At 34.0% G+C, this 10,692-nt stretch overlaps 2 protein-coding genes across 3 annotated transcripts; one reads left to right on the top strand and one right to left on the bottom strand.

Annotated features, from left to right (window-relative positions):
• The first annotated feature begins 1,197 nt into the window (after positions 1 to 1,197).
• Positions 1,198 to 4,921, top strand: LOC123209976 (electron transfer flavoprotein subunit beta, mitochondrial). Its single transcript, XM_044628090.1, has 5 exons — positions 1,198 to 1,370; positions 1,442 to 1,726; positions 1,823 to 1,903; positions 2,357 to 2,451; positions 4,597 to 4,921. Exons 1-5 carry the CDS (start codon positions 1,302 to 1,304, stop codon positions 4,820 to 4,822), a joined length of 756 nt encoding a protein of 251 aa, XP_044484025.1. The 5' UTR covers positions 1,198 to 1,301; the 3' UTR covers positions 4,823 to 4,921.
• A 296-nt stretch (positions 4,922 to 5,217) lies between these two features.
• On the bottom strand, positions 5,218 to 8,106 carry LOC123209977 (CASP-like protein 5B3). Of its 2 annotated transcripts, XM_044628091.1 has the most exons (4): positions 7,775 to 8,106; positions 7,468 to 7,605; positions 5,676 to 5,808; positions 5,218 to 5,570 (listed from the first exon to the last, which is right to left on the bottom strand). In XM_044628091.1, exons 2-4 carry the CDS (start codon positions 7,596 to 7,598, stop codon positions 5,376 to 5,378), a joined length of 459 nt encoding a protein of 152 aa, XP_044484026.1. In that variant the 5' UTR covers positions 7,599 to 7,605; positions 7,775 to 8,106; the 3' UTR covers positions 5,218 to 5,375. The 2 variants fall into 2 exon arrangements, with proteins under 2 accessions (XP_044484026.1, XP_044484027.1); XM_044628092.1 differs by lacking the exon at positions 7,775 to 8,106 and having other exon boundaries at positions 7,468 to 7,741.
• Between the last annotated feature and the right edge of the window lie 2,586 nt (positions 8,107 to 10,692).

A 10,692-nucleotide genomic window follows, 5' to 3' on the forward strand; every position in this document is an offset into this window, starting at 1 on the left:
TTAGAGTTCTGGTAATTTAAGTTGCAGGGTAAATTTTTTAAGTACTTGTCTATCATGTGTTATGGGATACGAAACCCACAAAAAAAAAAGCAAGAAATGAGATTATGTTAGCTAGCTCATCCATTAGGTCCTTTTTAGTCTCAAAATCTGGTTATTAATATATTCAATTAGATTTTTTTAATTAAACTTTTTTTAATATCTCACTGTTGATGCAGTAAATCAAGTTCAATATGTGATGAATTTATTGAGGATTCAATGTAACTTGGTCGAAATAGCTCTGTCATCTGCATAATCACCTTTGTTGACCATGCAATGCCTTATTAACAATCTTTATCTAAAAAATGATTAAGTTCAGTTCAAAGAACAATTTGTGTGGTTACTTTTTTTAGTTTCCATTAACCAAACAATTTTGCACATCAGAATGACAGGGTCTGTATAAAATGTGCGTTGCTTGTATCTTTTATGTTAGCCCACCCGTTGGTCCAACCAGCCTTGTATACGGTGCGTGAGCACCTACTCTAGCTCCCGGGCCATGCCCCACTGCAAGGCATGTTGATGTCTTGGCATCTCTAGCCAATTTACAAGGACAGCGCTGAGGTTAGAAATGAATAGTCTCTCCAAGATCTCTCACATCCCAGGAGATGGAAGTGGCAAACTAACATATGGCTGGGCCTCTGTTGGAACTACTGATAAGCAATTCCTTCAACAGTTAACGACGCTGTTGAAGCTTCAAGCACCTTGCCACTGATGATTACCATTACTGATCAAGTTCCACAAGCTATTCTTAACAGACGTATGGTGAAGCGACAGAATGCAGCAGCTGCTCAAGTTTTGCTGCAACAGCAGGGCTTCACTCCAGCAGCAACCTGGGAGTTCGCGGAGGAGATGGGGTGGCGCTTTCCCCATTTCTCCCTTGAGGACAAGGAAGCCGAAGGTTTGAACCACCACTCACCAGACGACGTCGTTCGCAATAGCTAGTAAATGATTCGAAATGCAGCGTGTGGTACTGAAGGAGACGATGACTCACGAAAAGAAAGAAAAAGGAGAAAGTCAGGTTTTTGGAAAGTTGAAAAGTCCAAAGTACCCAATCATTTATTTATTTTTTAAAGAAATTGCAATTTGGGCAATATTTGTAGTTTAACCATTTGAATAAGGGTAAATACGTAATTTTGTATTTATCTAATAATAATCCAAAACAAGCTTCCAGTTCCAGTCCCTTACCAAAACCAAACTCCATTCGTTTGTCATCTGAGTCTAACAGAAGCAAGCAGAGAGCCGGATATCATAATTAAGCGTCAAAAATGAAGATAATGGTGGCTATAAAACGAGTTGTCGACTACGCCGTGAAGATTAGGGTGAAACCCGATAAGGTATTTCTCAATAACTTAGATAATTTATTCAAAAATTTATTTTTTTAATCTGGGTTGGGTTTGCAATGCAGACCGGAGTTGAGACCAGTAACGTCAAGATGTCAATGAACCCATTTTGCGAGATAGCGTTGGAGGAAGCTCTCAGGATCAAGGAATCAGGGTTAGCCTCCGAGGTTGTCGCGGTCAGTATGGGCCCCTCACAGTGCGTGGATACTCTGCGGACGGGTCTAGCTATGGGAGCTGATAGAGGGATTCATGTTGAGACCATCTCTGTGCTGTATCCATTGACCGTCGCCAAGATCTTGAAGAGTCTTGTAGAGGTTGAGAAGCCCGGTTTGCTTATTCTGGGAAAGCAGGTTTGTGTTTCCTTAAATTTGTTATGGTTTGGATCTTGCTGATCAAAGAAATGCATTTGTAAGATGGGTTTTCTTATTATACAGATTGTTGTGTAGGCAATTGATGATGATTGCAATCAAACGGGGCAAATGGTTGCAGGGTTGCTCAGCTGGCCACAAGCTACCTTTGCTTCTAAGGTTGGTCCAATTGTCAAAACACTATATTTATTATTATTATTATTTTTGGTAAAGAAATTTAATACGTTCAGGATAGCCTAAACATTGTTGGAACTTAATAGCAGTTGTATATTTCTTGAATATAATTTTGGTTCGGTACTGCTGTTGCCTTTGGTTGGTTGATGAGTATGTATGCTTGGTTTAGAAAATTTACCTTATTGTTATTAAAGAATATTGCCATGTTCAAACTGCAACTACAGGATTATACCAGTGTTCAATCCTTCTGCTGTGTTAATATTGATTGAGATGCTTAAAGAAGTACTTGAATGTACATTTGAGTTTAAGATTTTTGAGATTGTATTGGTTATTGGTTTCTTCATTTGTTAGGTCAACTTTAGTAGGCTTTCTCTCTAACTGATGTTTATTTGATACTTAAGATATTTTATCCTATGATTTACTGCTGCTATTTAGTAGGTTGTTTTGGACAAGGAGAAACAAGAAGCAACTGTAGATAGAGAAGTAGATGGTGGTCTTGAGACACTATCGTTAGACTTACCTGCAATAATCACGTAAGTATTGTGCAATTTGTGACTTCTAATATTCAAAACATTTGAGATTCCTTGAGCATGCTGTTTCCAAAAATCTTCCTTTTTAGTTTCCTCTCAAAACCATTGTTTTAAGAATGAGAATTGCATATATACACTCACTAGAATTCAGTTTTTGGAAACATTGGAAACCTATCAAGGATAGGGAAATGTTAGAATAGTTAAGTTTCTAAACCCTGTCTTCTGAGACTAGAGAATTATTCTGGAGGGAACTGACAAGGCAGCTGTACCAAAGGCTTGTTAAATTATATATTCATTGGAATTATATGTTGAGGCTTCAGATGTGCTTCTCAGAGGTCCATTTTATGTTGTCACCCTCTAAATAGATTTCTCGTATTTGATTCATACTAGATGATATGGTAGTAGAAGATTTTTTCATATCATTATTAATGTTAATTATGTCCTACTGTTTGATTTGAAGACTATTTTATATATATATATATATATATATATATATATTATTTATACTAGTATATATTAGCTTAAGAAATCCTTCGCAGAGCATAATTTTGAAATTCTTTTATAATGTGGGAGCATAAATTAAACAAGTAATTATTAAAATCTTAGAACATTGGTTGAAGTGCGTGTATCAATAAATTAGTGTATGCAATATAATTATTTTAAGTGATATTAATATTTGACAAGAGCATTGTGGTAATATAATAGGTTTAACCTTTTCCTAGTAAACTATTCGATATTGAAAGTGTCAATTGGGTACTGGTTGTATTGCCCACATGTTGTAGTATATTCTTTCTAAAGTCATACTTGCAAAGTTTTTAAATAGAAACTGGGTTTTTATTTGCTGCTTATTAAGAAAAATGATTAATACTTTGATATGAACCTTTGAAAAACCACACCCCAAGCGCTAGCTATTGAGATTCGAAAGTTCAAAATTATGTAAACCTTACACCACAAACCCATACTTTCCAATGTAGGATTGAAGTCTCATACCTTTCACTTGGTATTGTACTCATATGTGTGAGTCTTTCTATAGATGAGGAGGATTGTTAGAGAACCCAAATCATTGTGCAGAGAGACTGGCTGGACAATATGGAACTGTTGAAAGAATATGTAGCTAGCTTGCCTACAAATCTGTCTTATCTAATGGATGAATATCTCTGTGGAATCAGATCCTCTATCCAATGTATTTGTTAAGATAAACAATCATGAATGATTAGAATTCAGTTTTGGGGAGGTTTTTCCTGGTACGATGATGTGTTTTGGCCTTGAGGAGGTGGCTTGCGTGTGGATCATCTATAGGAAGTCTAGTTTTACAGAGGATCTGGTATTGATGTGTTATGTTGTTGCTACATGACTTAATCTGGAGGGAAACTCAGAATTAATACTTGATAGCATTAGCATTTTGAATAACAAACCTATTTAGATAACCAAGAACAGTTTACTGAAGAACACAAGTTCAGAAAAACAGACCACCTTCAGTTCTTTTAGTTATTCTTATGGTTGAATGCTTTAACTCAAAGTTCTCAAAAGCAGTTCAATGGCCAGAAAGAGGAAAATGGTAGTTTGTGATGTTCAGTCTACAAGCCTTCATCATGATGTTTTTGAGTTGGGTAATAAGATTAGATGAGAAGTGCAACTTTTTTCAAGCGTGTCAAGGACTAGTATATGAAAAATATTGAATTCTAATTAAAGCATGGTAAACTTATTGTCATAAATTCTTTTTAGCTTTTTTTTTTTTTTGGGACAATGTAAGATGGACTATAAAACTATCATTGAATTATTGAATGAGGCTATTATTTGAATGACAAATATCATTGCAGGTTCAATAATATTTTTTTTGCATGCACATCTGTTAGAAGTACTTTAGACAGTTTTTTATTAAAATTCTATATTTTTTCATTACTTTGCTGATTTTGAGATTCATTGTTGGTTTAACATAACTGTTTTTCATGGATATAACATTCTTTTTTCCTTTCCTATGAAGTTTGTTCAACTGATAAGGTTCTTGATGTTTATCCTTACGTAAGAGGGGAAGAAACGTTGAAAATGCCTGCTAGAATTTGTAGTAATTATCTTTTTAAAGTGCACTTGTCTGAATGAGTTCGTTTTATCATAATGCATTTTTGACATTAATGACTTGTTATGCAGGACTGATTTGAGACTAAACCAACCAAGGTATGCAACACTTCCCAACATAATGAAGGCAAAATCGAAAGTCATTACAAAATATACTCCACAGGAGCTGAATGTGGACATCAAGTCTGATTTTGAGGTTATTCAAGTGACTGAACCTCCCAAGAGAAAGGCTGGGGTCATTGTTTCTTCTGTTGATGAGTTGATTGACAAGCTCAAAAATGAAGCTCATGTTATTTGATTTTCTTTTTTAAATTTCTCAAGTAACTTTCTACCAAGGAAATGCAAATATGCAGCAAACTAGCATTTATTTAATAAAATACCTGGTCCTTTAATCCAATTTGGCAGTAAATTTTCCTGTGAGTAGATAAAGTGATAGATTGTAGATGGTTATAAATGAAATCAGGACTAGAGTCAGTAAAAGAATTTTTGCAGAAAGTAAAATTATTATGATTTTAGATCGGGCTCCGACACTTTGAATCTGATTACAATATGATATGTTTGATCACAGTTAGCAAATCTTTATCTGCTAATTATCTACCCAGTTGCCCAGAAAGGAGGCTTCTCTCATTTTCACTTGATAAAGTTCATGTCGCATTTGGAGCCACCAAGAAGAAGACAACAAAACAAATTGGATATCATGAATGAGAAAGTGAAAGCAATCCATAACTTTGAGTGTAGTATTGCTATATTCTTTTTTTCTTTCTATTAACACAATGAACAAATCAGAGTTTCTGTAAGACTGACGAGTTTCAAAGAGATTCAAGATCTCGACCAGCTGTATGTTGAGAGGTCTAACCTGCCGCTAATAGCCAAAGCATAATCAGAGATGATATTGCAATTGAAATCCAGCTGAGGAAGGCCAAGGCAACTGACATTTGATATTTTTGACATTCCTCTGCAATATCGCAATTTCCCAAATCATGAAAAAATAGCACTGTGATGCCGCCTGCTGCAGAAGCAGCAGCAAGAGATAATGTAGCTGTCACCTGTTACAACTCCAAATCACATGGAACTTTTTAACCATCATAAATACAAAACTATATTGGATTTCATAAATAGCTAAGAACAATTTTAGGGTAATAGGGACTAACCCAGTCTCCTAATACAAATAGGCTGACCAAAACAGGATTGTGAAGGACCTTATTTCGCATTAAGGCATATGCATCTATGAAGGCAAGCCCAAAGCTCCAGATAATTTGCAAACCCATTGAAGCAATCAGGTAGCTGCAGAAAAGCAAGATCTTTAGCAATCAGGTATCCTAAGTAAGAATATTTTCAAAGCAAATCAATAGTACAGGATTAGCATAGACATCTGTAGGTGACCATAACAAAAAAAAGTTTAAGGTTGCAGGGCAACACGACAGTTAAAAAGAAATAATCAAAGTCCTGGGAAGAAGAACAAGGAGAGCCATTAAATTTTGATAGTATTTTAGAAGGCTAATATCAGTAGAGAAGTTCTGCATCAGTAGTTCATGATCACGGCTATGAACATAACATAATGCATATAGAAACAGTATGTGCCCAAAAAATTCTAGCACAACAGGTTTCCAAGTGTGGAAGATAGAGAAGCAGAATCACAAATTCAACTCAAATTCGCAGCATGTATGTGCCACACAGCCTCAACATCAAAATCACTTTTGAGACTGCTCCATATATTAGAACAACTAAATAGGACAGTCTACTCTTGTACAGCACAGAAAAAGCAACCCATATTTTCCTATTTACTTTTCTGAGTATCAAACTAAAGAGAAACATAAAAGCGGCAGAACGAGTAATTTCTTCATACCATGATCAGAGGAAAGTCAAGTATTAAACAGGACATCCTTTCCTCTATTTTGCACATCATAAATCAATTGCAAGGAAATATGCTTAAATCATCAACCAGTCAATCTCTCAAGCACCACAAATTATGATTCAATTAGAGGGCTAGGTAAATGTGGAGACCTTCTTGGACAGAGATGAAACCTCGGAATGTCAAGGAAATTACATAACTTGAAACCAGATAATCTAGAAAAATATTCACTGCTTTTGCCTCAACCAATTTAGTGATTTTATTTTAGATGGATTTTGTAACCACACAAACGATAAGGTTCTATTACAACTGAGAGACTGCCAATATTACAGTAAACAGCTGTAGCACAAGAAGAGAGTTGAATGATTACTGCTCACTATTCAGTAAAATATGATGACTTTGACGCAATTATTAAAGCATCATGAAGACAACAATTAACCATTTAAGAATAATTTATCAGGCTTAACAATACATATGAATCTGATTACAAGCCAGCAAGGAATCTGATCAGACAATTTACTTTACTAATACTTTCCAATTTGAAACCATAAATGCCACCACCAATCAATGAAACACATTTTTTATGGATAAAATTGTTAGAATTAGCGAGCACTTCCTCTATAAGGGGTGACTCATGCAGTCCTGCTGTCTAGTCAGTGAACAGGTTCTGGCCCGCCCTCCCCGGATGAAGGGTGTAGGATGCAGCACCCCATACCCATAAGTGATTTGAGCTTAACCCATAAAAAGTAGTTCTAGGATTTTTTTTAGTAATAAGAATTCTAATAAAATTTCTCTCTGGAGTGAGAATCCTAAAGTTTCTTTTAGGAAAAATAATCTTAGTAACATAAGAGATGAAAAGATACTGAAATAATATTGTTTAGACTAAAAGTAATCATGTTTTTTGGTGGACAAGGATAAATTATGCTTCTTTTTCTTTAGTAATTATTATTTATATTAGTTTGATTGCAAATACTCTCTGGTTCATGAGAAAATACAATAAGCTAGAATCTCCAATAACTTCTATAATCAAAAGAAACATAAACTCTATCATATTAAAAAAAAAAAGCATGGGAAATGTCAAAAGAAAATACCAGAAAGCTGTAAAATTGACGAAAGTGGTAGTGGTAGCCATGGAAGCAATTGATCCAGCTGCAAAAACACACTGTGCAATCCTTAGAAATAGCCCAGTCAAAGTCCCCGGTGTCCCAGCAAAATCCTTCATCTTTTACCTTCAAATTCCCAAAAAAGAAAAACAAGAAATCTGTAACAGCTGTTGGAACTAGAAAGTTGAATCGGTAACAAGAAATAAATGTTTAGAAAATTGACGAGGAGGGAAGAGGAAAGAACATGACTAAACTATCTGAAAAAGTGGTAGCTACGTTTCATAAAAGTAGTTACCCCAAACTGTTGAATACAACATTAACGCCGTTTACTGTCTGCAGATGATCTAACTACTTCCTAGTTTATGTCGTACTTTACAGTTAAACCAACAACCACTCCACGCGCCTCTCTGACAAGTGTTTCTAAGCTGTTTTCTATTAGGCCGCCCACCCAAACTTCGACGAAACTTTTCCTGCCTTTCAGGTCGGAAAATTCGTTTTTTCATCCGTCATCCACTTTTGTTAATAAAAATTGTGATATGGAAAGACAGAAAAGTCATTTGTCCTTTTCTTAGTCTTCTTTTTCTCATTGGCATTTCTTTTCCTCCCCAAGTAGTAACTAGATTCCGTTTTTCTTCTTTCTTTTACGGGCATTTCTTCCCCCTAATAGTAACTGGAATTTGTTCATCCAGACAATGATTTAAAATCTAGAATGAACTAGCTGGTTGGACTTAGATCATTTTCAACATTATCTGTTAACCCGATATGAAAAATATCAGGTCAAAGTTAAATTTTTCTAACACAAAATTTATTCTGGATCAATATGAGATGACTTGAAATTAAATTAAATAATATTAAGGTTTATACGAAAATAACCCTATACGATATGAATTGACTCAAATATTTTAGAGAAGTGTCACTTTAATAGAGTTCATTAAGGATAAATTATAAACAATGTTATGTATATACACTTTTGATATATAATTTGAGTATACAAATAATGTGTCATCATGTGATTGAGTGTTACTTTGTCTATAATCTAAAATCCTCCAATCATATGATGACATATCATTTGTGTACCTAAATTGTATACTAAAAACGTGCACATATAGTTTTATTAATAAATTATAGAAATATTAAAAGATAATATTAATAGTAATTAAAATCTTTATAGATTACATATATTTGTATCTTTATATAATTATAATTACTCATGTTATTTTTTATTTTTATTTAAAATTTTTATTTTATCATTAAGTAGTTAGTTAGATTATTGATGCATTTTAAATGTCTTAGTATACAATTTTTAGAGCATTTGTTAAAAAGATAAAATGTTATATTATGTGTTTTATTAATAGTAGATTAGGGTAATTTGGTGAATGAATTAAAATAGTAAAAACACTTTAAAAAGTAAAAATAATAGATAATTTTCTATCAATTTAGGTCAGGCTGGGTTAACTCAAATATTAAATGGCTGAGGTAAAAATAAAAATTTTCGATATGTATTTAATTCGAATCGGGTTAGAGTTGAAGGTCTCTAATACGAACTTGAATTGATACAATACAAACATGATTTGATGATACAAATTGTTAGGTCTAATTGTACTTGCCCGAAAACTAAGGTTAGACATGTCCAAGGGTTAAATCAATCTGCAATACGACCCAACCTACTGGATTATACTAGATTTGTGGATTGTGCAAACTATATTGAGGCTCTTAGAGTGCAATCCACATGTTAAGCTGACACAATCTATAAAAAAATAAAATAAACTAATATATAATATGACAAGTTAACCTGTTAACGAATTCAAAGCACTCTACTAAAAGCCCACTGAGGCACGACTTCTAGGAATTGAGCGTGCCCAGGACATGGCCATGTCATGGGAGCCTACTCTTTGACAATTCTTAGCATGACACAACTCATGGCTTGAGTGACATAGAATTCGACCTAAAACAATACATAAAACATGTCTAACTAAGGTGAACTGCAATCGACTGTTGGAACCTCTCCTATTCACGGTTTTCATCAACAAAAGTGGATTCCGGTGAACAAATAGATATTTTAAACTTAAAGGATGAGAAAATCATTCCATCAATGTTCGGGTGGGAAATAGTCTTTCGGTCTTTAATATTATTAGATTGGAATCTTGAAGCGGGTTTGTCTTCATTTAGAGTGGGTAAAATTTTCAACGATGCAAACTTATCATATTTATTTGCTTGTATTATTTGTTTAGTAGTTCATTAATTTTTTAATGTTAAAGGTGGAGGATGTCTATTTCGATGACTTATTGACCCAGGAAGGACATTTCTTTTTTCATTCAATTATGAAAAATAAAAAAAAAATGTATTGAATTTTCTAAATTGTAGTTTAAATTTAAAAGACCAGTCAATCATTCCATGACTAACTATGAAATAGATGAATAAATAAAAGTATAAATAATTTATAATTATTAATATTCTGATTTAAATAAGCTAGCATGGTTAAATTGGACCAACCAACCTTGTCATTTAGCACTACTCGCTTAATCTGGCTTCTACTTCTTCTCACATCTGGGCTGGGATTTCATATGAAGGGTTTGTTTACTTCACCTGTCCTTTGGGATCAACGAAGTTGAACTTAAGAATTTGCTCCTCCATCATATTATTGTCCGAGTAAGTTTACTCTTTGAGAATGGTGTCATTTTCAACATCTAACCACTTTCCTCAAAACACAAATGAGCGGATTCGAATCAATGAGTATCGAGCAAAGCAAATCTATCTCAACTACAATGAAGACTTGGTTATGTATTGTAAAAATTCTTCAATTAAGCTCAAACATCTATCGGGAAAAAAATAATCATCATAATGATACGATGATTTATATCACATTAAACGCATAATAATAACATTTTTTCTAAACAATTTTGGTAAGACATGTGTCATTCCTACCAACAATGCCCTTCACTCTATACTCTACAAATGGAGAGTTGCTTAATGACACTAGTAGAGCCAATTTTCGCTGCTACAAAATGAGAGAGGGGGGGAGGGGGCGGAGGAGCTCATCGTTTTCACAACCATTCTAGCTAGAGAGGATATACAATTTACCTATCAGTCCAATCCAATCAAATCAAAGCTCAAGTAACATTTTTGAATCCTCTCGAACATTCATCTAATAACATTTGATATTCATTTAATCATTGAAAGTAAGAACACTCCTTTTAATTTTTCCATGTAAAA

The sequence above is a fragment of the Mangifera indica genome, chromosome 3, assembly GCF_011075055.1.
Source record: "Mangifera indica cultivar Alphonso chromosome 3, CATAS_Mindica_2.1, whole genome shotgun sequence".
NCBI lineage: Eukaryota > Viridiplantae > Streptophyta > Magnoliopsida > Sapindales > Anacardiaceae > Mangifera > Mangifera indica.